Source organism: Triticum urartu, chromosome 7A (genome assembly GCF_056163025.1).
Source record: "Triticum urartu cultivar PI428250 chromosome 7A, HENAU_Tu73, whole genome shotgun sequence".
Taxonomy (NCBI): Eukaryota; Viridiplantae; Streptophyta; class Magnoliopsida; order Poales; family Poaceae; genus Triticum; species Triticum urartu.
Genome location: NC_141879.1, coordinates 89,049,422 through 89,077,226, shown reverse-complemented (window position 1 = coordinate 89,077,226; position 27,805 = coordinate 89,049,422). Strand labels below are relative to the sequence as shown.

Below are 27,805 nucleotides of genomic sequence, written 5' to 3'. Positions count from 1 at the left end.
ATTTTGCTTTTCTTAGCTTAACCTTTTTTAGGCAAACATTCTTTATTACTCAGCCGTCATAGTTATATGGATGAAGTTTTGTCCAAGCCAAACATGGCGGCCGGCTCCTAGCGCTAATGCATGTTTTTAGCTTAAAATTTTATTTTGAGGGGTGATAACCCACAAGTATAGGGGATCGCAACAGTTTTCGATAAGTAAGAGTGTCGGACCCAACGAGGAGCTAAAGGTAGAACAAATATTCCCTCAAGTTCTATCGACCACCGATACAACTCTACGCACGCTTGACGTTCGCTTTGCCTAGAACAAGTATGAAACTAGAAGTACTTTGTAGGTGTTTTCAGAAAGGCTTGCAAGAAAGTAAAGAGCACGAAAATAAAACTAGGGGTTGTTAAGGTAAAGAAGCAATAAAGTAAATATAGCGAGTGTGGAAAAGTGGTGGTAGGAGTTGTGAAATTGCCCCTTAAGCAACTGACTACTTTACTAGACCGATAGCAAGTATTATGTGGGAGAGGCCACTGCTAGCATGTCATCCCTTACTTGAAATTCTATGCACTTATGATTGAAACTATTAGCAAGCATCCGCAACTACTAATGTTCATTAAGGTAAAACCCAACCATAGCATTAAGATATATTGGTCCCCCTTCAATCCCGTATGCATCAATTTCTATGCTAGGTTGAAGCTTCTGTCACTCTTGCCCTCCAATACATAGTCCTATCAACATACAACTAACCCTATGGTGTGATCCACGCGCGCGCTCATATGATGGGCACCGAAGGACAGCAACATAACCACAAGCAAATTAAATCAATCATAGCAATTCATCAACCACCGATAGGACAACGAAAATCTACTCAGACATCATAGGATGGCAACACATCATTTGATAATAATATGAAGCATAAAGCACCATGTTCAAGTAGAGGGTACAACGGGTTGAGGGAGAGTGGACCGCTGAAGATAGAGGGGGGAAGGTGATGGAAATGTTGGTGAAGATGGCGGAGGTGTTGGTGTAGATCGTGGTGATGATGATGGCCCCCGGTGGCACTCCGGTGCCACCGGAAGTGAGGGGGAGAGAGCTCCCCTCCTTCTTCTTCTTCCTTGACCTCCTCCCTAGATGGGAGAAGGGTTTCACCTCTGGTCCATGGCCTCCATGGCACGGGAGGGGCGAGAGCCCCTCCGAGATTGGATTTTTCTCTCTGTCTCTCTCTGTTTCTGCGTTCTCAGATTCTTCCCTTTCACCGTTTCTTATATTCCCGGAGTTCCGTAACTCCGATTGGGCTGAAATTTTAACACGATCTCTATGCGGATATTAGCTTTCTTGCGGCGAAAGAAGGGCACCAACCACCTTACGGGGTGGCCACGAGGGTCAGGGGCGCGCCTAACACCCTGGGCGCGCCCCCCTACCTCGTGGCCCCCTCGAGCATCGTCTCGCGTGGATTCTTCTTCCCAAAAATCATATATATTCCAAAAAAATCTCTGTCAATTTTTATTCCGTTTGATATGGATATTCTGCGAAACAAAAAACATGCAACAAACAGGAACTGGCACTGGGCACTGGATCAATATGTTAGTCCCAAAAATAGAATAAAAAGTTGCCAAAAGTATATGAAAGTTGAATAATATTGGCGTGGAACAATCAAAAATTATAGATACGACGGAGACGTATCAGCATCCCCAAGCTTAATTCCTGCTCGTCCTCGAGTAGGTAAATGATAAAGAAGATAATTTTTGATATGGAATGCTACCTAGCATAATCTTGATCATATGTCTAATCATGGCATGAATATTAAGACACGAGTGATTCAAAGCAATAGTCTATCCTTTGACATTAAGACAATAATACTTCAAGCATACTAATAAAGCAATCGTGTATTTTCAAAATAACATGGCCAAAGAAAGTTATCCCTACAAAATCATATAGTCTGGCTATGCTCCATCTTCACCACACAAAATATTCAAATCATGCACAACTCCGATGACAAGCCAAGCAATTGTTTCATACTTTTGACGTTCTCAAACCTTTTCGACTTTCACGCAATACATGAGCGTGAGCCATGGACATAGCACTATAGATGGAATAGAATATGATGGTGGAGGAGACAAAAAGGAGAAGATAGTCTCACATCAACTAGGCGTATCAACGGGCTATGGAGATGCCCATCAATAGATATCAATGTGAGTGAGTAGGGATTGCCATGCAACGGATGCACTAGAGCTATAAGTGTATGAAAGCTCTAACTGAAACTAAGTGGGTGTGCATCCAACTTGCTTGCTCATGAAGACCTCGGGCATTTGAGGAAGCCCATCATCGGAATATACAAGCCAAGTTCTATAATGAAAATTCCCACTAGTATATGAAAGTGATAACTCAAGAGACTCTCTATATGAAGAACATGGTGCTACTTTGAAGCACAAGTGTGGAAAAAGGATAGTAGCACGGCCCCTTCTCTCTTTTTCTCTCATTTTTTTCTTTTTTTCTCTTTTTTCTTTTTTTTGGGCCTTCTTTTTGGCCTTTCTCCTTTTTATTTATTTATTTATTTTTTTTGTCCGGAGTCTCATCCTGACTTATGGGGGAATCATAGTCTTCATCATCCTTTCCTCACTGGGGCAGTGCTCTAATAATGATGATGATCAAACTTTTATTTACTTACAACTCGATATCTAGAACAAAGATATGACTCTATATGAATGCCTCCGGCGGTGTACCGGGATGTGCAATGATCTAGCGTAGCAATGACATCAAAAAACAGACAAGCCATGAAAAGATCATGCTAGCTATCTTACGATCATGCAAAGCAGTATGACAATGAATGCTCAAGTCATGTATATGATGATGATGAAAGTTGCATGGCAATATATCTCGGAATGGCTATGGAAGTGCCATGATAGGTAGGTATGGTGACTGTTTTGAGGAAGGTATATGGTGGGTTTATGGTACCGGTGAAAGTTGCGCAGTACTAGAGAGGCTAGCAAGGGTGGAAGAGTGAGAGTGCGTATAATCCATGGACTCAACATTAGTCATAAAGAACTCACATACTTATTGCAAAAATCTATTAGTCATTGAAACAAAGTACTACGCGCATGCTCCTAGGGGGATAGATTGGTAGGAAAAGACCATCGCTCGTCCCCGACCGCCACTCATAAGGAAGACAATCAATAAACACCTCATGCTCCGACTTCGTTACATAACGGTTCACCATACGTGCATGCTACGGGACTTGCAAACCTCAACACAAGTATTTATCAATTTCACAATTACTCGACTAGCATCACTCTAATATCATCATCTTTATATCGCAAAACTATTGCAAGGAATCAAATATATCATATTCAGTGATCTACAAGTTTATGTAGGATTTTATGACTAACCATGTGAAGGACCAGTTCCTGTCATCTCTCTAAATAGATATAAGTGAAGCAAGAGAGTTTAATTCTTCCTACAAAAGATATGCCCATGCTCTAACAAGTATAAATGAAGCAAACGAGCATTCTACAAATGGCGGTTGTCTATGTAAAGAGAAATAGACAATCCAAACTTCAAATGATATAAGTGAAGCACATGAAGCATTCTATAGAGCTATACTCAAAAAATATAAGTGAAGTGCAAAGAGCATTCTATAAATCAACCAAGGACTATCTCATACCAGCATGGTGCATAAAAAGAAAAATAAAAACCTAAATGCAAAAGACGCTCCAAGACTTGCACATATCGCATGAACGAAACGAATCTGAAAACATACCGATATTTGTTGAAGAAAGAGGGGATGCCTCCCCAGCATCCCCAAGCTTAGACGCTTGAGTCTCCTTGAATATTTACTTGAGGTGTCTCGGGCATCCCCAAGCTTGAGCTCTTGCCTCTCTTCCTTCTTCTCACATCGAGACCTTCTCGATCATCGAACACCTCATCCACACAAAACTTCAACAGAAAACTCGGTAAGATCCGTTAGTATAACAAAGCAAATCACTACTCTAGGTACTGTTGCAAACCAATTCATATTTTGTTTTTGCATTGTTTCTACTGTAATATAACTTTTTCATGGCTTAATCCACTGATATGAATTGATGGTTTCATCAAAACAAGCAAACTATGAATCAAAAACAGAACAGCCTGTAACAATCTGAACATTCACCATACTTCTGATACTTGAAAAATTCTACCACAATTAGTAAAAATAAACAATTTGTATATGAAGATAGTGTAAAAAGAATCCGAACCATTTGACGTTCCAGCTAAAAATGTAAAATCGCGCACTACAGCCAAAGTTTCTGTCCTGCACCGTACAAACCATCAAGCAAATGTAAACATCCTAAAGGAAAACCTTGGCACATTATTTTTATAATACAATGGAATTGTACAAGGGGATAATTATTTTTATTGAAAAGTTTCTGTAATCAAGATTCACAAAGTTGTCGTGAGCATGAAAAAGTTCAAGGAGCTCTCCCACTTCAACAATGCTCGTCTTTCTCACTTTCGCTTTCCTTTTTGAAAAAGTTTTGGCTTCCCCTGTTTATTTTTATTGTTTTTAAACTATATGAAAGCACTCAACAGAAATAAATGACTCTCTAAAACTTCCGGGTTGTCTCCCTGGCAGCGCTTTCTTTAAAGCCATTAAGCTAGGCATATAGTGCTCAAGTAGTGAATCCACCCGGATCCCAAGGTATATCAAAGTCAATTTTAATTAACAATGATTTGTAATTTAGTAGTGATCACAAAGCAACATATATCAAGAAATGACGAAGTCTAACTCTCTTCCTATGCATCGGCATGTCATAAAAGAACAATTCATGCACACCTAGTAAAGGCCAATGCATAGTATAAACAGTTTCTTGCAATTTTATCATGTTGGAAACATAGAGAGGTGGAGATATAGTTCCTCTCTCATAATAATTGCAAATAGGAGCAGCAAGCACATACATATTATACTTATCAAAATCATCATGTGCAATGGTAAAAGGCAACCCATCAATAAAATCCTTAATAAAAGCAAACTTCTCTGATATAGTATAATCGGGAGAATTCAAAAAGATAATAGGACTATCATGCGTGGGTGCAATAGCAACAATTTCATGTTTAACATAAGAAACTATAGCAAGTTCATCTTCATAAGCATAATTCATATTGGCATCTTGGCCACAAGCATAGCAAGCATCATCAAAAAGGGATATTTCAAAAGAATCGACGGGATCATAGCAATTATCATAATATTCATCTTTCGGTAAGCACGAAGGGGAATTAAACAATGTATGAGTTGAAGAGTTACTCTCATTAGAAGATGGGCACGAGTGATCAATCCGCTCTTCCTCCTTTTGTTCTTCGCTCTCCTCCTCATCTTTTTCATCCAATGAGCTCACAGTGTCATCAATTTCTTCTTTCATAGACTCCTGCAAAATATTAGTCTCTTCTTGGACAGCGGAGTATTCCTCAATATATTGTTTAACATAGGTATTAGAAGCATAACTATCATAGCAATATTTAAGTATAGCAAATTTTTCAGATTTGTGAAAAGTAGCATCATACTTTTCAATCAAAGAAGCAATTTCATAAGCACCCTCAAAAGCAACAAATTCTTCAATTTGTTAAATATCATAGTAACTATAAACACCTTTAGCATAAGAGGATAAGATTCCATTATCAATAAACTCACATTGGTAGGGAAGGTGTTTCTTAGGGTTTTCAGAAGAACAAGTAAAATCATATAATTCACATAAATTCCAAGCATAGCATTGCAAACATTGAATTTGACTCCATAGTAATTTTCCTTTTTCAGATATACGGTGTCGCACATAACAAGCATGCTCATCTAAAGATTTTCCCTCAACTAAGCTAGTTGGGGTTTCGGCACAAGCACAAAGGGGTCGAAGATGATCTAAGTAAAAAGCTTCAGCAGTGTGATAGATTTTGAGTGGTTCTTCAACCATTGGTTCAGTAGGTACAACTAATTTTTTTGGTATTTTGCGTTTCCTACCCATAACTAAAGATAGAAAACAACTAAGAACAGCAAATAAAAATTACTTAGTGATAAAGCAAACAAGCACACCCGAGAATATTCACCCCACGCTATTGCTCCCCGGCAACGGCGCCAGAAAAAGGTCTTGATAACCCACAAGTATAGGGGATCGCAACAGTTTTCGATAAGTAAGAGTGTCGAACCCAACGAGGAGCTAAAGGTAGAACAAATATTCCCTCAAGTTCTATCGACCACCGATACAACTCTACGCACGCTTGACGTTCGCTTTGCCTAGAACAAGTATGAAACTAGAAGTACTTTGTAGGTGTTTTCAGAAAGGCTTACAAGAAAGTAAAGAGCACGAAAATAAAACTAGGGTTTGTTAAGGTAAAGAAGCAATAAAGTAAATATAGCGAGTGTGGAAAAGTGGTGGTAGGAGTTGCGAAATTGCCCCTTCAGCAATTGACTACTTTACTAGACCGATAGCAAGTATTATGTGGGAGAGGCCACTGCTAGCATGTCATCCCTTATTTGAAATTCTATGCACTTATGATTGGAACTATTAGCAAGCATCCGCAACTACTAATGTTCATTAAGGTAAAACCCAACCATAGCATTAAGATATATTGGTCCCCCTTCAATCCCGTATGCATCAATTTCTATGTTAGGTTGAAGCTTCTGTCACTCTTTCCCTCCAATACATAGTCCTATCAACATACAACTAACCCTATGGTGTGATCCACGCGCGCGCTCATATGATGGGCACCAAAGGACAGCAACATAACCACAAGCAAATTAAATCAATCATAGCAATTCATCAACCACCGATAGGACAACGAAAATCTACTCAAACATCATAGGATGGCAACACATCATTTGATAATAATATGAAGCATAAAGCACCATGTTCAAGTAGAGGGTACAGCGGGTTGAGGGAGAGTGGACCGCTGAAGATAGAGGGGGGAAGGTGATGGAGATGTTGGTGAAGATGGCGGAAGTGTTGGTGTAGATCGTGGTGATGATGATGGCCCCCGGTGGCACTCGGTGCCACCGGAAGCGAGGGGGAGAGAGCTCCCCTCCTTCTTCTTCTTCCTTGACCTCCTCCCTAGATGGGAGAAGGGTTTCACCTCTGGTCCATGGCCTCCATGGCACGGAGGGGCGAGAGCCCCTCCGAGATTGGATTTGTCTCTCTGTCTCTCTCTGTTTCTGCGTTCTCAGATTCTTCCCTTTCACCGTTTCTTATATTCTCGGAGATCCGTAACTCCGATTGGGCTAAAATTTTAACACAATCTCTATCCGGATATTAGCTTTCTTGCGGCGAAAGAAGGGCACCAACAGCCTTACGGGGTGGCCACGAGGGTCAGGGGCGCGCCTGACACCCTGAGGCGCGCCCCCCTACCTCGTGGGCCCCTCAAGCATCGTCTCGCGTGGATTTTCTTCCCAAAAATTATATATATTCCAAAAAAAATCTCCGTCAGTTTTATTCCGTTTGGACTCCGTTTGATATGAATATTCTGCAAAACAAAAAACATGCAACAAACAGGAACTGGCACTGGGCACTGGATTAATATGTTAGTCCCAAAAATAGTATAAAAAGTTACCAAAAGTATATGAAAGTTGAATAATATTGGCATGAAACAATCAAAAATTATAGATACGACGGAGACGTATCAAGGGGGGCCTTTTTAGCTTTTCTTAGTAGAAAGGGCGCTTTTTAAGTTTTTTTTTTTTGAGACAACGGGGGCTTTTTTAAGCTTAACTAAGAAACAGAGAAGTAGTATGTTTCCTAGGCACGGCCCACAAGCCCACATAGTGCCGAAAGCTGAGCACGGCGACGGCGTCAGGCCACCTTTGAAATACTCCGGCTTGGCGCCCAACGTAACCGTCTCAACCAACAGCTCCCGCTTCTTGGCTTCCCATATTCTCTTCGTCGCCGGAGCGCCAAGAAACCAAGAACCCACCATCCCCACCTCTCCACCGCGCGCCTCTGCTCTCCAGCGTCACCGGCGACCGATGACGCTGGACGGCCAGGACGGCCAGCGTGTGCGGCTGCGGAGCCGCGTGCGCGGGACGTACCTGCACGCTGACGATGACGGGCTTGGCGTCTCCCTCCGCCGGCTCCGCGCGTCGATGAACGTGGCTTGGACGGTGCACTTCTATCAGGGCCGGTACCTGCTCTTCCAGAGCGCCGCCTACGGTGGCTACCTCGCCGCCACGGCCGCGCCGGCGCGGCGCGGCCACCGCGGGCGCCGCGTCGAGCAGCACAACTACTTTCACTCGGAGGTGGATCTAATGCTTTGGCAGGCCGTCCAGATGGAGAACCTCTTCATCAACCACATGAACGGCGGCAACCTCCGCGCCAACGGGAGGTACCGCCGCTGGAACAACGGCGTCAGCGTCGACCACATCGACGACATCAACAACATCAGCACCATGATGCACTGGGTCGTGGAGGTCATCCCCGCCAGGGAGATCATGCCTCGCCTTCCACGTCCGTCTCCGATGAGTCCGCCATGTCTGCTTCTTTGTTCTTCCCGAATTTGCGCGAATTGGGTTCTTGAATATCGTTAACATTCATCGGAATATGACCACAGAGATAGCAAATCGTGTTAATTTGGCTCTGTTCTTGCCAAATTTGCGCTTTCTTTGGCTTCTTTGATTTGATGATGGTTCTTTGCGACTCAACTGCAGCTTCCCAACCTCGTGATGCGGCCGCGGATGATCATGTACGTGTGGCCGAACATCCACGGGGTCCTCATCACCCACGGCACGTTCGTGTTCGGTGGGAGGTCCGTGCTCCGCCTGAGGAGCGAGCTGGCTAGGCGGCTGGGCGAGCTCGCAATCATGGACTTGGAGGTCGCCGACCTCGTCATGTGCTTGCCCACGCATGATGGCCAGCTTATTCCACTGGTCGTCGATCTGCCCCGCAGCGGCGAGACCCTCCACATCGTCGTCGTCATCGTCGGGTCGCCTGGTGAGAAACCTTCCTACTCTTCTCCTTTGTCATCAAGAAACTCATATTTGCAGTAGTCTTGAACTTGTCCGGATATTATGGGTTTCATGTCAGTTGAGTGCTAATCTGAAAACAGTGTTCGAAACTAGTAGTCTGAAAAGCAGTTTGCTGGAAAACAGTTAGTCTGAACTCTGACCTGCTGTAAGTTGCTCAATCAGATCAGTAGGCGTTCAACAGGCACGATATTATGCTAGAAGATTGTCTGAAGCTAGTTGTTTGTTGAGGTCAAAAATTCACACTGAACTTTGATATGGAAATTATTGGCTTTGATGTCACCGTACTTTGATTCAGATAGTTTAGTTCTTCAATTTGATCCACTGAACTTTTATATGCCGCTAGTGGAAAACTTGTGAACTTGAAAACCCGAATCAGTTAGGTCTGCCTAGTTCAGCTTCACAGAAAAGACAATGATTTCTGTTTTTAAGCCTACTGTAACTGTTTCGAGTAACGTGTGTATCAAATTCAGGTTCTATCCCACAACACATTACATTGTTTTGAGGTTTTGTACATCAGCTTTCTTTTCTAGTATCTTCTTATTTAAACTTCTTGCGGTACCTGTGACACCTGATGTCTAACTGTTTAACACTTTTTCTGCCAACTCAGCCTACATGGCGCTGCAGTACGCGGATGTCGATGCATAGCAGAGAGATACCAGAGCCAGGACACCTAGAAGTCTCCTTCATGTCCACCTCGTCGGAAGTGTCGCCGCCTTGGACGCCACGGCATTAGAACTCAGTTCCTTTCGTTGAAATATGGGTTCAGGAAAACCCAGCTTGGTTCGTTGTAATATGGGTTCAGGAAACTTGTATGCGTTGGCATCACCATTCTGTACTTCCGAAACTGTTTGACAACGTTGCTAGCTGCATTCTCTTAGCTGCAGTGAGCACTTGAGTTATTATGCTGAAAGTTTGTCAGAGTTCTGAACATAGTGAGGTTTAGTGTGTCCGGACAGGAGTTGCTGCATTTTGATGCGCCCGTGGCTTATTTGATTCAGCCTATGGCCAGTGTTCTTGGTTGGCCCTTAGGTGCCTCTCAAATTCACCTAAATTTTACCCGCAAAAAAAAATCGCCTATATTCGCTATTTTCTTCGGGTCTGATAGTCTGAACTTTTGATTTGTCCAACACTGGACCTGACAAGAGGGCCATGCCCTTAACCCTGGGCCGCTAGCTCTCTTTTTTCCATGGTAGCCCGGTAGGCCTCTTGAGCGTTTTTCTAAAGATGATTACCCGGGCGCCCATTGAAGGAGGCGAGTGAGCTGGGCCGGCCCATGCACACGGGAGACCACAGCCACTTTTTCTTTTTTTAATGTTTCCTGTTTATTGTTTTTTGCTTTATTTTTGTGCTTTTGTTTATACTTTAAAATATTATATATATATATAGCACAAAAAACACTCTACAAAAAATATTTGAAAAATGTTGAAAAACTAAAAATGTTGAACAACTATTTGAAAAAATGTTGAATAAACATTCAGATATTGTTGAACGTGTATAGAAAAATTGTTGATCATGTATTAAATATGATAATCTTTTATCTGAAAAAATGTTAAACAATTATTTGAAAAGTGTTAATAAAACATTCGAAAAATGTTAAATCTGTTTAGCATTTTTTTAGATTTATTAAAAAATGATGAATTTTTTTGGTCATGTATATAAAAAATATTAATCAGTCGTTTGAAAAAATGTTGAACAAATATTTCAAAAATGTTAATCAAGCATTTGGAAAATGTTAAATATGTATAGAGAAAATGTTGACCACATATTAGAAAAATGATAACAAATTTGGACCATGTACATAAATTTTTTAATCAAGCAATGGAAAATATATTTAATAAGTATTTGAAAATGTTAATCAAGAATTTGAAAAATGTTAAATATGTGTAAAAATGTTGACTATGTATTCAAAATATGCTAATTTTGTATTTGAAAAATGTTAATCAATGATTTGAAAATAAAATAAAAATATGTATAGAAAAAATATTGAATGTGTATTTAAAATGTTTTAAAATTTGTATTGGAGAATGTTAAACATGTATTAGAAAAATGTTCTTGACATATACGAATAAATGTAGAATAAAAACCAAAAGAGACAAAGAAAAACCAAAAAAGAACAAAAACTGATAAAAACAAAGAAAGATACAAAGAAAAAGGAAATTAATAAAGAAAAAACCGGAGAAGGAAAAGAAGAAAAAGGAAAAGAAAAAAGAAAAAGAAAAACGGAAAATGGGTAAAAAAGTATCTCCTCCCGAAACCGAGTTGTACGCCCATCTCCAATAATAAACTTACCCCTATTAAAGAAGGCTACCTTAGTTCTCACTAAACTCTTCCAAAAGGGTGAATCATTTGGTTGTGCCGTTAATTGAGATAAGGTCTTGGAAGTAGGTACCTGTTTTGCAATAACCGTATCCATACCCCTCCTCCTCAGGGGAAAAACGATAAAGCCACTTACTAAGCAGGCACTTATTCTTAACCTCCAGGTTTTCATTACCCAATCCCCCTTGGTCTTTGGGCGTACACAAAGTATCCCACTTAGGCAGCCTATATTTTGCTTTATTCTCATCACTTTGCCAAAAGAACCATGATCTATAGAAGTCTATTTTTTTCGTATCCATATTGGTATTTCAAACAATGAGAGCATAAACATAGGCATACTCATAAGCATCGAGTTTATAAGAATCAACGTAACCCCATAAGACATAAGCTTTCCCTTCCAATAGGTAGGCTTTTTTTCGAATCGATCATCAATACATTTCCATTCTTTGTTCGTTAATTTTCGACAATGAAATGGGATCCCTAGATACCTGAACGTGAGAGATCCAATATCACAACCAAATAATTGCTTGTAATTATTTTGTTCATCTTTGGCCCGTCCAAAAAAGAATAATTCACTTTTGTGGAAGTTTATTTTAAGATCAGACAGTTGTTCAAAAAGAAACAAGACTAATTTCATATTTCTTGCCTTAGGCATATCATGTTCCATGAAAATTATAGTATCATCGGCATATTGTAGGATAGAGACACCCCATCCATAAGATGTGGGATCAACTCCCCCCCCCCCCCCCACCTACCTGAATGTCCTCTTGGGATCCACAGATTAGGATTGCTAGCGTGTTTGCAACAATGTTGAATGGGATAGGGGACAATGGATCTCCCTTGCAACAATTCCTTCTTTGTCTAGAAATGATGACGAACATCATCATTTACCTTGACACCAGCATAGCCTCCTTGTACAAAGGTTTCAACCTAGTTGCTCCAAGCAGTATCGAAACCATCCATCCGCAAAGCTTGCTGCAGCAAGCCTTATCAAAATCCATTTTGAAGATGACTTTGTCAAGTTTCTTGAAATGACTTTCATGTAAAGTTCATGCAGAACCACAACACCCTCTAGTATGTATCGTCCTGGCATGAAAAAAGCAGTCTGAGTCAACTTAACCACATAATGCGCAATCCAAGTTAGACGTTTCGTACTCATCTTGGTAAAAATCTTAAAACTAACATTCAGCGGGCAAATGGGCCTGAACTACTCAATTCTAACCGCCTCTTCGTTCTTAATCATTAAAGTAATAGTCCCAAAGTTAATCTTGAACAACTAAGGTAGGCCATTTAAAAGATCGTGGAAAATGGGCACCAAGTTTCCCTTAATAACCCCCCAACATCTCAGATAGAATTCCACCGAGAGTCCGTCCGAACCAGGCACCTTATTATTCTTCATCTGCACAAATCCTCAAAAACCTCCTTTTTCGTAAAAGGAGCATTGAGCACCTCATTCTCTTCCGCACATAATTGTGGGATATCCTCACCGTGCCCTCATTTAGGGAAACAAAATTCTCTATCGGAGCACCAAAGAGCTTTTTATAGAAGTTGAAAATGTACACTTTAAGATTTTTGTGACCTACTATTGTACCTTCATCCTATTCAAGTTGGATAATTCTATTTTTTTGTGCTTTCCATTCGCAATTAGATGGAAAAATTGAGTGTTATTATCCCCTTGTACGACTTCTCATACCTTTATCTCATACAACAATACCTATGCCATCGGGACATCGGCCCAAAATATACACAAACTCTTTATTGTAAAGGATGCACATACTTGACATTAAAACACAAAATCTACACTTCAATCGATCATCCGTGGGAAATCCTGCCTATGTTAGAAGCATTACAAGGACAAGGGCACAAATGCGAAAAATTAAGAAGAGATGGTGATCGATTTCTCTTTTTTGTCACCCTTGGTGGGTAAGGTCCCACTTGTGATACAATTTGTACAGTTTCCTTTATCTGTATAGCTTGTAACACTGATGCTTGTGAGACAAGGTTTTTTTTATAGAACATGATATGAGAGATTTGTTTTTTTAGTAAAGCATGACACATGGACTTTTGGAATATGGCGCATGTGATGATCATATCCTCTCCATGTGTTCTTATTTGAGATCTCTATTACTATATCATTTTTCTCAATACATGACAAATACAAGCTATACTTCAGTGAATACGAGTGTCTTGACAAATACAAGCTATACTTCACCATAGCTAACAAATACTACCAATCTGTTCGTTGTATTGCAGACCTCTATCAATGTGTGCACACCACTCAATTTTATGGCACTTGTGATTAGGTGGCGAGGGCTCCATTAATGTGTCGCTCATCCATAGGCGGATGAATAAATGGAATACTGACACAAAAATATTAATGTATAATGACTGTTCCATTGGAAACTAGATGGTGTATTGTAATACTCATATGCTAATTAGTCCTAATTATTACTCCCTCCATTCAAAAATATAAGATGTTTTAGATATTTCACTATAAACTACATACAGACTAAAATGAGTAAACAAACACATCAAAAGGTGTCTATATGCATCTGATTCTGAAAAAGTTGGAACATCTTATATTTGTGAACGAGGGTGCAGTAAATAGCTAATAACTGGAAAATTGATTAAACACACCTTTCATGTGATGATTCCCCCTAATTTATCAGCTATATAGTACTAATACATAGAACATCAGCTAAGCGCACGGACTTATTTGCAACCTTGACAAACATGCTCCCATATATTTTGGTAACTAAATGTAGCTAGTAGATATTTCCAGATCATAAAGTTCAGTTAGAAATATGTGGAGTTGATTTTGATGTCTCTAATTTATTCAAAAGTGGGAACAATAATTCTTGGTTAACATCCAAAGCATGATTATGAAGCTAAGATCAAAACCAAAGCCATGAAAAACTCAGTATTCTCGATAAGCAGTGTACATTTTTTCCTATTAATTTTTTACCTGTTCTTCTATTAATTGGCGTACTAGTTTCTTATTAGTGTTGTGTTTTAAAATTCAAATTGTATCTTCCATGATTCAAGTTAACTATGAAAAATGAAGTCAACAGATTTTTTTCCCTGTAAAGTTGCATACTGTATGTAAGGATTTTAGTTGTAAATCATCAGTCCAAAACATGTGATGAAACTAAAATACCCCACCTTCCAAATTGAACAATGTTGGACGGAGAGACCTGGTGTGATTATGGCCATGGTGCTGGCTTGCTGTGTAGTTAACTCCAGAGATGGCGGAAGGTAAGTAAATGAGGCCTTCTTCTAGTAAATGAATACATATCGAGGTGGGCCAAGTGAAGTTGTAACATATGTCACGTCATTTGTTAGGTGGAAATGTTTGCGGATTAATTAAGCATCCGTGCCACACCATGTGTACTGAGGCGACTCTCGAGCCGCATAATACACCTGAGATGGCGGAAGGTTAGTTTGTCATTGATGTTCATTACTTTGGTATTCCTCAAAATATGTTACTGCTTATCCTAGCACATATCAAGATCTTGCAATGTCCACCACTTGATTCTGGATAGGTTGCATGCCCTTCTCACAACAAAAAAAGGATAGGTTGCATGCCCAGACACGATGATATATCAGTACGAGGGGACGAACTGCTCTGTGACATCGAGGAGTACATGGACATGACAAGTAGGCCGGAGATGACCGAGAGGGTGAAGGAGAAAGTACGAACGAGTGGGAACGAAGATGATAATGGGTAAATCAGATGGAAGGAGCTGCGAGGTTGTGAAAGGATAAGGATTTTTGGGGCTGGTTACCGTATGGCGACATGGATAGCACATGCACATAGAGATGAACTGAGAAATGAGAGCAATATGATGAACGGGAGGGGTGAATAGTGGGATAGAGAAAAAGTTTGTGGACATAATGCCCGGCCCGGGTGCAAGTTTGGCATTGACTAGCCTCTCGACATAAGTGGACCTGGTTCATTAAACATGTGGGTCCGATGCACTTATCGTTGTGTGGGATATGCTCGTTGATACCATCTTTCTTAGTTGCGGCAAAAATTATATATGAATTATAGTAAGCATAGTGCATAAATCATGTACCAGCTGAATGGCATGATATTATCCTCACATGGCGCCATGTTCACCTATGAATTTTCGTTTTTCTTGAGCCACAAAAGAAAATTTTTCCTTTTCATTACTATATAGAAACAGAACAGTGTTGTGGACGGTTAGTGTTTTTTTAGAAATACTTCTAACTTCATTCATACTTATAACAATTATAGGTACATTAATTTGGATCTAAGACGAAATAAAATACAAAGTAACTCCCATGACGACTAAGAATTATAATGAAATATCTTGAAAACACCTTTTTCGCGGCATCAATCTCTGCTTGAAAAATTACTTCAAAGACTTCGATAAAGAGGTTGCAATTGGATTAGAACAACGATGGTGTCACTCTTTCACGAAGGCACCTTGAGTCGCCCATACAAAAAGATGGGAAGCCTTGATCGATGAACGTACTTGAGCCGGGGATGATCCTCTAGAAGTGCAGACCATCGAATCACTATGTTTTCACCATGGTGTCAATGAAAGATTTCACATCCACAAAGAATCAGACCAGAGAAAAAAAAGCTTGACACAGCAACATAAAATTCATCAGATCTGAATAATCGGATCTGCGAGAAAAGAAAACTCTCTAACCTTATGGCACCACGAAAAAAAGTAAATTTATTCTCACAGAACTATGATGATCACTAGATGTCGACGAAGAACATAGAGCTTTTGAAGATCTGAGGTCTCCACGCCCGGAGCCGAGGGAACCTACGTTTCTCAGACAGAGGCGGCGGTGGAGACTACACTGCGACACAATTGAGATATTGATGTAGGTATATTCCTCCGCATTGTTGTTTTTCTTTTGAGGGATTTTTTTTCTTTTGAGGGATTGTGGACGATTAGATTAGTTTTTTTCTGAGGGGTTGTGGGCGGTTAGGTGGGCTGGATCGAACTTGCGCGGGCTTCGGGACCTATTTCCAACGGCCCACCTAGTGCCGAAAGCTGAGCCTTGAAATACTCTGCCTTGGCGCCCAGCGCAACCGTCTCAACCAACAGCTCTCGCTTCTTGTCTTCTCCGCCTCGCCGCAGCGCCAAGAAACCAAGAACCCACCCATCATCATCCCCACCTCTCCTTCCCCGCGCGCCTCTGCTCTCCATCTTCACCGGCGACCGATGGAGCAGTTCCATCACGGCCACCACGTGCGGCTGCGCTGCCGCGTGCACGGCACGTACCTGCACGCAGACGACGACGGGCATGGCGTCTTCCTCCGCCAACACCGGGCGTCGATGAACTCGGCTTGGGCGGTTCACCGGCACCAGATCCAGAAAGAGCAGTACCTGCTCCTCCACAGCGCCGCCTACGGCCGCTACCTCGCCGCCACGGACGTGCCGGCGCCGCGCGACCACCGCGGGCTCCGCGTCGAGCAGCGCAACTACAACCATCCTGAAGTGGATGCAATGGTTTGGCAGGCCATCCTGTCGGAATCCGGGGAAGGGGTCTACCTCCGCCACATCGGCGGCCGCCGCCTCCGCGCCAACGGGAGGTACTGGAACACCGACGCCACCGTCGACTACGTCGACGACCTCGACAACATCAGCAGGAAGATGCTCTGGGTCGTAGAGCAAATCCCCGCCAGGGAGATCATACCTCCCCTTCCACGTCCCACTAGGGTGAGCCCGCCAGCCCGTTCCTTGATTCTTCCTGAATTTGCGTGAATCGAGCTCTGTTCTTGCCAAATTTGCGCTCCTTGGTTTCTTTGATTTGATGATCATGTACGGGTTGCAGCTTCCCCACCTGACGTTGCGGTCGCGGCTGATCCATTTTGCCGACCGTCTACGGGGCCCTCCTCGCCCGCGGCACGTTCGTGTTCAGGGGGAGGTCCGTGTACCGGCTGAGGAAGGAGCTGGCCAGGCAGCTGGGCGTCATCGTAAACGTGGAGGACTCCGACCTCTTCATGTGCCTCCCCACGCAGGATGGCCGGATTTTTCCACTCGTCGTCGACCTGCCCCGCAGCGGCCAGACCCTCCACATCGTCGTCGTCGTCGCCGGGACGCCTGGTGAGAGCCCCTCCATATCCTCAACTTCCTACTCTTCTCCTTGTCAGTTGATTTCTAACCTGCCTGTGCTTGAAAATTTTGGGTGTTCTAAACTGCTACTCTGAACTCTGAAAAACAGTTTACTGAAACTTTTGATAATCAGTTTCAGACTTTCAGTTAGGAGTTAAGACTTGGAAATAGTCTGAACTGCTGCTGGATTAAATCAGTAGGTGGTCAACAGGCACGGCATTGTGCCTGTTGGGTTTATGGACAGATGCTAGAAGGTTGTCTGAAGATAATTGTTTGTTGGGGACCGGCCCTTGGGTGGAGGATCATTTCATAAGTAAAAAATCCACTCTGAACCTTGATGCATAAACTAATGTTTTTGAGCTAGTGTTCTTTGACTCAGATGATTCAGTTCTTCAATTTAATACGATATGCCGCTAGGGGTAGACTTCGGAATTTGAAAACCCAAATCAGTTCAGCTTCGAGGAGAAGATAATGATTTCTGTTCTTTAGCCTACTGTAATTGTTTCGAGTAACGTGGGGACAGTACATTACATTGTTTTGAGGTTTTGTACATCAGCTTTCCTTTTTGTCTGCTGACTTGAACTTGTTGCAGTATCTGTTTCAATTACTCTGAACTCTGAACGAGAAGGTTGTTTGTTGAGGTGGAAATCATTTCATAAGTCAAAAATCCACACTGAACCTTGATATGGAAACGATTGGCTTTGATGGTTTACTTCTTCAATTTTATACAATGTGCCGCTAGTGTAAAACATCTGAACTTGAAAAGCCCAAATCAGTTCGGTCTGCCTAGTTCAGCTTCACATAAAAGTTACTGATTTCTGTTTTTTAGCCTACTGTAACTGTTTCGAGGTACATTACATTTTGAGGTTTTGTACACCAGCTTTCTTTTTTGTCTTCTTACTTAAACTTCTAGCAGTACCTGTGACACCTGATGACTAACTGCTTAACACTTTTTTCTGCTAATTCAGCCCAGGCGGCACTGCGGTACGCGGATGTCGATGCATAGTAGAGAGATACCAGAGCCAGGACCCCTAGAAGTCGCCTTCATGTCCACCTCGTCGGAAGTGTCGCCGCCTTGGACACGATGACATCAGAACTCAGTTCCTTTCGTTGAGATATGGGTTCAGGAAAACCCAGCAGTTGTTGTGTTTCTGCTAGCTAAACTTGGTTTGTTCTCCTGACAGTAGGAAGCCTATTTGTGTTGGCATCACCATTCCAAACTTCTGAAACTGTTTGAACAATGATGCATTTCTCTTAGGTGCCAACACAGATTTCGTGGTTCTTGAAGTGAGTTGAGCACTTGACTTTTGTTATTCTGCTGAAAGTTTCAGCCCATTAGCAGAAGATGAATTTTTGTGTCTTCACTGAGACCAGAGTTCTGGACATGGTGAGGTTAATGTGCCCGGACAGGAGTTGCTGCATTTTGATGCGCCCGTGGTATATTTGATTCAGCCAATGGTCACTGTCCAACACTGGACCATTTTCTGTTAAGCTCGGGTGTGGTCGTCTCAAGTTATTCGTCAGTCCAACACTAGACCTGACAAGAGGGCCGCTAGCTCTCTTTTCTCCACGGTTAGCCGGCAGGCCTCTTTTGCTATTTTTTCTTCCAAAAAAAAGATTACCCCGCCTCTACATCAAGCATGCAGGAAGCCATTTTATTATAACAAACCAAGTATTATTGTACGAAAACATCTCAAGTAGTCGAACAAAAACAAAAAGATTGACTAAAAGATAGGACACCATTTCCACACATATCTTATTATTGACCATCACCAAATCGGTTATATGTGGCTCGTGCTACCGTCTTTCATCGGTTGCACTCAATGGCATAAGCTCCTTCGCTTCCACATGATGTAATGATGACCACGTGCGGATTCATCCGGAAAGCTCGGTAGATGACATGTAATTTTTTATTTTTTTGTAATATCTGTTTTGTTAAACACACAAGCATTTCGATTGTTTCAGATGGGCTAATGTAAAGCACAAACTCCCATAGATTTGTGCCGCTATATTGGGCTCTAACCCACCTGATCAGTTACCAAACACATTGCATATATTATTAGGTGGAGGTGCATTAAAGGACATATATATGTTTACCATAATAGCTTGACTAGAGGGCACTTCAGAAATAAATGTTGAATTGTTTTATCATGGCCACATAAACAATACCGTTTACTACCTTCCCACTTACATTTTGTCAGGTTGTCCTTACTCAGAATCACATCCTTATGCACAAACCACATGAAAATCTTGATCTTTAGAGGCACTTTTTGTTTTCCAAATGTGAATAGATCAGAGGATTGGACCCGTATTAATCAAGCCAACGTACGTTGACTTAATGGAAAACACGATGGAAGCAGAGACCCTTCAACAAAATGAATTTGGATCATTTGACAAGGTGACCTCCATCAACCTTCAAACTTAATGTAGCTGTTGACCCCATATTTCTCAGCTCTCATGAATTGGATATTCAGGGGAACCAATCCCAATATTGTATTTACTGATGTGTCCTTATATTGTACAATATTATAAAGTGTTGGATATTATAAGGCTAGCGACATCACGCCCAAGGCCAACCAATCCTCCCAAAACCGAGTTGTACACCCATCTCCAATAATAAACTTACCCCTATTAAAGAAGGCTACCTTAGATCTCATCAAACCCTTCCAAAAAGATGAATCATTCGGTTGTGTCGTTACTTCAAATAAGGTCTTGTAATGTTGTTACTTGTTTCGCAATAACTCTTCCATACTCCCTCCTCCTCAGAAGAAAGCCGATTAAGCCATTTACTAAGCAGGAACTTATCCTTGGCCGCACTCCCAACGGCCTATAGACCGTTGAGGCACACTTTCAGGAACTAGAGGAGACAGCCTACAACTTGCCCCCATCCTTCACTCAGAAACTGGTATAGCAACCGGTGAAGTCGGTGGGGAGAGCGGTGAATCCTTCTGCTCAGCCGAATCCCTCGCCTCCACACGATTACTCCGGAGTCAGCTAGGTGCTGAAGCCACACCAAAAGAGCCAAAGTTAAGCCCCACAGTAGGTGACGATGGTGGCGCAGATCCATTAGCTGCCTGAGGGGTCCGCACAAGACTGGCATTACCAACCACATCAGAGGGAGCGCCATGCTTGTCGTGGTCCACCAAATCATCCTATCTGCCAATGTTATCCTTACTAGTAACCCCATCAGTCCTATCATCATCCTCAAGCATGTGGTACTAATCCTGGAATGAAGAGCCCTCAACTTTTAATCTCAGTTCATAGCAAACGCTCTTGTAGTACCAAGGCACATACTCTGGAATTGCATCAACCTTGGTCACACCTACAAGTAAACCAGAAATCCCATGCCTCCTCGTAAACGACGTGTCGGTCTTACCAACCAACAATCTGACGATCCATGTCTCCATGAAATCATTAAGAGGCTTCGAGGGAGCCCCATGGAACGTAATCCAAACCTCCCATAGTGGTCTCCCTTTGGGCTCCTAGTTCGACAACTCGTCAAACTCCAAGAAAAGCATGTTGTCCGTACTACCCCCATCCAAGTTTATTAGTCCCACATGTATGTTGAGTCAAACTTTCATGTTTATTTTTACTACTACAAAATAAGCTATATACCACCAAAATAGTATCATTGAGAACCTCTTTTGAATATGAATAAAACAATATAAGTTTTCTGACATACAAATTATATTTTGTAGTTAGTTAAATCTATGGTCTAAATTGAGCACAAAATCGAAGGAGACCAAACGAGAACAGATGTAGTATCATGTAAATACTGAACACCATGAGGCGAGAAAGATCCCCCTTCCTCGGAAAATCCACCTTATACACATTGTTCTCTAACCGCATTAGAGTCCAACGGTCTTGTGCGTATACATGGGACGATTTTTCATAAGTCCTCCTCAACCATGAGCCGGTCCAACAAAGGACAACCTTGCTCATCATAATTGGCATGGGTGTAAGAAATGACAATTCAATATTTTTTTCCTTCATTGCAATTTTACGCATGCTACATGATCGGTCATCCAAGTTCGTCGAACTTATCTCCACCTTCTATGTTGCCAACATGTATGGTCAATGGCTAGATCTGTCATACTATGGTTGATGTGCCTTTGTAGAAACGACAAAATGACATGGTATTTAAAGGTAAAAAATCATCTCCTTTGCAGGTTATCTACCACTCTGTGCATCGGATCCGTCTTCTGTTTGTGACGGTGTGCATGCGTTTGGAGCAGGAGAACAATTTTTTTATCCAACATGGGTGATGGCACAATCTACGCATAGGCCTCTGGTATACAATGACTGTTGTGGCTAGTTTTTTTATGTTTCTTGTGTGTGTGTGCGTGCGCGCGTGTGTATGTGTGTGTGTTGGTTCTATGCATCCAAGTCATTCAGAGGCCAGATTTATGCTCATGATGTTGGGATCTACGGTAGGGTGCGTCGACTACAAATTAAAATTTCCTACGCGCAGAACAATCAAGAACATTCTACGGAAGATGGATCACAGCTCGTTACCACTAGACGCGCAATGCCGTGCAGCGGAAGATGAGTTGGGGCAGTGCGTCCGCGTGGATCGTCTCCTCCTCGTCCGATCTCCCTCGTACTATCGGTGGTCGGTTCCCACATACAGGTTCACCGGAGCGGCGCAAGAGCACCGCCTCTAACGGTATCCGCGTGTGCAGGAGGAACGTCGTGCGGCGGACTGCTAGGTCCGATCACACAACCGGCGGCGAGTGGAGGTGTCTATTCGCAACACATGCATGCCCTAGTGACAGCGCCGAAGCGATCAACCCATGAGTGTGCTACACCTCCACTATATATATAGGCGTCCGTCACAGGCTCAACACTTGGGCCTCGCACGGACCCTAAAGCCCATAAGTCTACTCGGCCACAATCCGAATACAGCTCGGATCACATCCGACCAGTGTCCTCGGATCCGACCTCGTAGGTTCCTTCCCTTAAGCGCGCGACCCCTTAGGTTCAAGTCGGCTTGGTCGCAGTTCGGATCAACTCCGAACTGCACGGTTGGTAGCGGCCTCTAGCAAGGCATGTCGAACACCAAGCAGACTATGAAGCTGGTTAGCGAACCTGTACATCACACTTCCATTTCTTTTGCCACACGATATATGTTGTCGAGATCAAGGCGAGTCTGTCATCCTTGTGCTAGCCCGACCTCTTTCTCGTTCCAGTGATGCCGACCACAAACCGGATTATCTCATAATCCTTGTCGCCTGGCCATGCTTATCCTGGTCGGATCACAGGAAGGGCCCAGAGTATATCTCTCCTGATCGGAGGGGCAAATCCCATCTTGCTCGACCACGTCTCGCAGCATGGTTCTGGACAAACCCGAAACCTATCTTTATAACTACCCAGTTACGGAGTAGCGTTTGGTCGGCTCAAAGCAAGTCTGTCACCATCCCGAGTACATGCGTCAGCTCAGGTCTTAGGACATAGAACATATGTTGTACTAGAGACTCACATATGACATATCGCTGCGTCTCATAGTTGGGTCTGTCCGACTCGGACCTTATCTCGACTCGGATCCAACTACGTCGAATCCGACCAGATCCTTCCAAGTCCATATTATCCGGTTAGCATCCAATGCTCCATGGCTAGTGAGACCAAGCCATCGACCGTGTCATATGCTAGTCTAGTTGGCTGCGCGTCCACACAACCCTTTCGACTAGGGACCTTTTAGGACAGTCATCATACAATGCATAGTCCCACAAACAAGTCACGTACTTGCTGATACACATCATTGATAATGTCCAAGTGTACTATCTTTATTCATAAACACATAGGAAATATCATCATACATGATTGCCTCTAGGGCATATCTCCAACACATGATGCATTGTACCCCTTTGTATGACATTCTGAATTAATAAAAGCTCCCTTCATTGAGAAAAGAACCGTGATATGATCCTATAGCTACCCTCGTTGTGGTACAAGCTCTTGCAACACTACTGATACGTCTTCAACGCATCTATAATTTTTAATTTTTCCATGCTATTATATTATCAATCTTGGATACTTTATATGCATTTTAATATTATTTTATATCATTTTCGGAACTAGCCTATTAACCCAGTGCCTAGTGCCGGTTGTTGTTTTTTTATTTGTTTTTGGTGTTCCAGAAAATCAGTACCAAATGGAGTCCAAACGCCGAGAAACTCCTTGATACCACCTTTCTTAGTTGCGGCGGAAATTATATATGACTTATGATAATCATACTACATGAATCATGTGGCAGCTGAAGGGCATGATATTATCCTCACATGGCACCGTGTCCACCTTGTCAAAAAAGAAAATTTTCTTTTTCATATAGAAACAGAGCAGTGTTTTTTATACAATCCCACGAAGATTTTATTTCAACCCATCACCACATTTATAGGGACGAAAGAAATCCCGTTGGGCTGGCCTAACCAAACATGGCGGCCCGCCCCCAACCTCAAAGCATGCTTCGCTAGATTGTGAGACTCAAAATTTGAGCTCCTAAACTCATGAACTAAATTACAAGAAATAAACGAAGATATATAAAGTTTGATCTCTTGGACAATTGCTCCATAAGCAGCAGCGCTTCCTTTATGAACTTCTTCGACCACCCCCTTACAATCAGAAGCAATATGCACCCGGTGCTCGTTCAGGTCCTTGGCTAGCGCTATACCTTCTCGTACTGCTAAGGATTCCAATGTTGCTGGATCACCAATGGAGGTGTATACAAAAGCTGAAGCTCCCAGGAATTTACCCGTACCATCTCTGCATAGAGCACCAACTGCACCATACTCACCTCTTCTGCCCACGGCTGCATCAACATTTATTTTCACATGATGTTCAGGCGGTGGCAACCAGCCAGTTGGCCTTGCCGCTGCACTCCCATGGTTCTCTCTGTTCGGGACTAGAGCTTGTATCTCCGACAAGTAAGAAGCAATAAAGCCATGAATGACCTGCGGGCTCCTGAAAATTCCTTCATGTATGGCTTTCCGACGCGCATCCCAGATTGCCCAGAGAGTAACAAAAAACCCGACAAAATCTTCACTGGAGAGCGCAGCTTGCATGGCGAAAATCCATTCCTTAGCATCCTCCTCCTGATGTATACTTTGCTGGATAATAATCTCCTCCGCACTCAAAGCCCATGTGCTGCGGGATACATGACAGTTTAATAAGGCGTGTCTCCAAGTATCGTGAGCCCCACATAAGAGACAAGCTGGAGTTGTGGCCATGTTTCGGTGGTGCAGAACTTCCCCGGATGGGATTGAGTGCCTTGACAATCTCCACATGAAAACCCTCAGTTTAGATGGAACTTGAACTTTTCAAAGTGACTTCCACTCCTTGCTCTCTTGATTGCTTGAAGACCCCTCCCGGCCTTCCAACCAGCTTTCCCTATTTATTTTCGTCCTGACCAACATACGATATGCATATCCAACCGAGAAAAAACCCCGAGGTTCTTCACTCCAAGCCCAAAAATCCTCGACTCTTCTTGTACACAAAGGGATCCTTAGTATTGCTTCAGCATCAAAAGGTGTAAAAACTGACCGAACTAAATCCTCTTTCTAGGAGGCTGAGGTTGTTTCAATCAGTTACGCTACCATTTGTGGGGGCGATTGGATCAATGAAGTGATCGGGCGTCTGCAACTCTCCCTTGGAATCCAATTGTGTTTCCAGATATTAGTGGACTCTCCATCTCCTATTCTTCGAATTATCCCTTGAGCCAAAACATCTCTTCCATCTATAATAGCCCTCCAAATTTGAGAAGGGTGAGGTCCCAACTCTGCATCTAAGAGGGACACATCAGGGTAGTATACTGACTTCAAAATTCTTGCACTCAAAGATCCAGGATTAGCCATCAGCCTCCATGCTTGCCTAGCAAGCAGAGCTAAGTTAAAGAGTTCCAGGTTGCGAAAACCTAGGCCCCCCCATATATTTAGGTGTTGTCAAAATGTCCCACGCCACCCATGCTGCTTTCCGCTTTCCCATCTTACTTCCCCACCAGAATTGCCTTATGATTGATGTAACACTGTCGCAAAGCCCTCTGGGTAATCTGAAACATGACATAGAGTACACCGGAATCGCTTGAGCCACTGATTTGATTAGAACCTCCTTCCCCGCAGCCGACAAAAGTTTTTCCATCCATCCTTTTACCTTCTCCCAAACTTGATCTCGTAAGTATTTAAACGTCCCATTCTTTGAGTGACCCGCATCAGTTGGCATTCCCAAATAGCGCTCGCTGAGAGACTCATTCTGAACTTGGAGATGGTCCTTCACTTCCTGTCTTGTAGCTTGGGGGCAACCCTTGCTAAAGAATATAGATGACTTGTCATTATTAATTCTTTGCCCCGAGGCTCCATAATAAATATTCAGCAGGTTTGATACTTGTTCTGCACCCTCAACACTAGCCTTGAAAAGCAACAGGCTCTCATCAGCAAATAAAAGATGGTTTATGGCTGGAGCCATTGGGGCCACCTTAATACCTGACAAACATGACTGAGAACTGGATTTCAGGAGGCACGAAAGGCCCTCTGCTGCAATCAAAAATAGGTAAGGGGAGATAGGATCTCCCTGCCGAATTCCGCTGGATGGGCTAAAACTCTCTAGTTTTTCACCATTAAACAAAACTGAGAACGAGACAGAAGATACCATGTGCATAACTGTGTCAACCCATTGGTGTGCGAATCCCAACTTAATCATGATGGCCCTCAGATATGACCACTCCAACCTGTCATAGGCTTTCATCATATCAAGCTTCAAAGCACACGAACTATTGTTTTTTGACCTGTTCCGCTTCATAAAGTGCAGGCATTCATAGGCACATATAATATTGTCTGTTATCAACCTTCCCGGTACAAAGGCTGATTGTTCCTCTGATATTATGTCCGGAAGCACAAGTTTCAATCTATTTGCCACCACTTTAGAAGCTATCTTGTAGATCACATTGCAAATACTTATAGGTCTAAACTGTGAGAGAAGCGAGGGGTTGGTCACCTTTGGAATGAGCACTAATATGGTGTCGTTGATGCACTTTGGGTTCTCTTCTCCCCTAACAATTCTGAGCACAATATCTGTTACATCATCTCCACAAATATCCCAGTGTTTTTGATAAAAATGAGCAGGAAAGCCATCAGGGCCCGGAGCCTTTGTAGGGAACATCTGAAAGAGTACGGTTTTTGTTGGGGAACGTTGCAGAAAACAAAAATTTTCCTACTCGTTTCACCAAGATCCATCTAGGAGTTCATCTAGCAACGAGTCATCGGATGCATCTACATACCTTTGTAGATCGCGTGCGGAAGTGTTCAAAGAAGGGGGATGAGGAAGGCGTACTCGACGTGATCCAAATCACCGATGACCAGCGCCGAACGGACGGCAGCTCCGCGTTCAACACACGTACGGGACGGGAGACGTCTCCTCCTTCTTGATCCAGCAAGGGGGGAGGAGAGGTTGATGAAGATCCAGCAGCACGACGGTGTGGTGGTGGATGCAGGGCGTCACAGTAGCAGGGCTTCGCCTATGCTACAAGAGGGAGACGTAACGGGAGAGAGGGAGGCGCCAGGGGCTGGGGTATGAAGTCCCTCCTCTCCCTCACTATATATAGGGGTGCCAAGGGGGGGGCGCCGGCCCTAGTAGATGGAATCTACTAGGGGGGGCGCCGGCCAAGGGTGGGGGGCTTGCCCCCCAAGCAAGGGGGCGCCCCCTCTAGGGTTCCCCCCCAACCCTAGGCGCATGGGCCCTTGGGGGGTGGCGCCCCAGCCCACTTTGGGCTGGGTTCCCTCCCACTTCAGCCCACGGGGCCCCCCGGGATAGGTGGCCCCACCCGGTGGACCCCTGGGACCCTTCCGGTGGTCCCGGTACAATACCGGTGACCCCGAAACTTGTCCCGATGGCCGAAACAGCACTTCCTATATATAATTCTTTACCTCCGGACCATTCCGGAACTCCTCGTGACGTCCGGGATCTCATCCGGGACTCCGAACAACATTCGGGTTACTGCATATACATATCTTCACAACCCCAGCGTCACCGAACCTTAAGTGTGTAGACCCTACGGGTTCGGGAGACAAGAAGACATGACCGAGACGACTCTCCGGTCAATAACCAACAGCGGGATCTGGATACCCATGTTGGTTCCCACATGCTCCACGATGATCTCATCGGATGAACCGCGATGTCGAGGATTCAATCAACCCCGTATGCAATTCCCTTTGTCAATCGATATGTTACTTGCCCGAGATTCGATCGTCGGTATCCCAATACCTCGTTCAATCTCGTTACCGGCAAGTCACTTTACTCGTACCGTAATGCATGATCCCGTGACCAGACACTTGGTCACTTTGAGATCATTATGATGATGCATTACCGAGTGGGCCCAGTGATACCTCTCCGTCATACGGAGTGACAAATCCCAGTCTTGATCCATGTCAACCCAACAGACACTTTC

General features: G+C 43.2%; 3 protein-coding genes across 5 annotated transcripts; 2 read left to right on the top strand and 1 right to left on the bottom strand.

Annotated features, from left to right (window-relative positions):
* Positions 1-7,963: 7,963 nt before the first annotated feature.
* LOC147958122 (uncharacterized) lies at positions 7,964-9,604 on the top strand. Of its 3 annotated transcripts, none has more exons than XM_087536093.1 (3): positions 7,964-8,447; positions 8,631-8,924; positions 9,567-9,604. In XM_087536093.1, exons 1-3 carry the CDS (start codon positions 7,964-7,966, stop codon positions 9,602-9,604), a joined length of 816 nt encoding a protein of 271 aa, XP_087392219.1. The 3 variants fall into 3 exon arrangements, with proteins under 3 accessions (XP_087392219.1, XP_087392221.1, XP_087392220.1); XM_087536095.1 differs by having other exon boundaries at positions 7,964-8,448; positions 8,638-8,924; XM_087536094.1 differs by having other exon boundaries at positions 7,964-8,451; positions 8,641-8,924.
* A 6,770-nt stretch (positions 9,605-16,374) lies between these two features.
* On the top strand, positions 16,375-18,379 carry LOC147958121 (uncharacterized). The gene is made up of 4 exons (XM_087531968.1): positions 16,375-16,977; positions 17,093-17,185; positions 17,280-17,364; positions 18,342-18,379. The coding sequence occupies exons 1-4, from the start codon at positions 16,480-16,482 to the stop codon at positions 18,377-18,379; spliced, it is 714 nt and encodes a 237-aa protein (XP_087388094.1). The 5' UTR covers positions 16,375-16,479.
* Positions 18,380-23,744: 5,365 nt separating this feature from the next.
* On the bottom strand, positions 23,745-24,431 carry LOC147958120 (uncharacterized). Its single transcript, XM_087531967.1, has one exon. The coding sequence runs from the start codon at positions 24,429-24,431 to the stop codon at positions 23,745-23,747; it is 687 nt and encodes a 228-aa protein (XP_087388093.1).
* Positions 24,432-27,805: the final 3,374 nt, after the last annotated feature.

What these genes read in the sequence shown, in the direction of transcription:
- LOC147958122 (XM_087536093.1), top strand. Translation starts at nt 7,964, where the DNA reads ATGACGCTGGACGGCCAGGACGGCCAGCGTGTGCGGCTGCGGAGCCGC. An exon ending in GCCTCGCCTTCCACGTCCGT is followed by an intron (nt 8,448 to 8,630) that starts CTCCGATGAGTC and finishes GGTTCTTTGCGA; the next exon opens with CTCAACTGCAGCTTCCCAAC. An exon ending in CGTCATCGTCGGGTCGCCTG is followed by an intron (nt 8,925 to 9,566) that starts GTGAGAAACCTT and finishes CTGCCAACTCAG; the next exon opens with CCTACATGGCGCTGCAGTAC.
- LOC147958121 (XM_087531968.1), top strand. Translation starts at nt 16,480, where the DNA reads ATGGAGCAGTTCCATCACGGCCACCACGTGCGGCTGCGCTGCCGCGTG. An exon ending in CCCTTCCACGTCCCACTAGG is followed by an intron (nt 16,978 to 17,092) that starts GTGAGCCCGCCA and finishes TACGGGTTGCAG; the next exon opens with CTTCCCCACCTGACGTTGCG. An exon ending in ACGTTCGTGTTCAGGGGGAG is followed by an intron (nt 17,186 to 17,279) that starts GTCCGTGTACCG and finishes CTCCCCACGCAG; the next exon opens with GATGGCCGGATTTTTCCACT.
- LOC147958120 (XM_087531967.1), bottom strand. Translation starts at nt 24,431, where the DNA reads ATGCAAGCTGCGCTCTCCAGTGAAGATTTTGTCGGGTTTTTTGTTACT.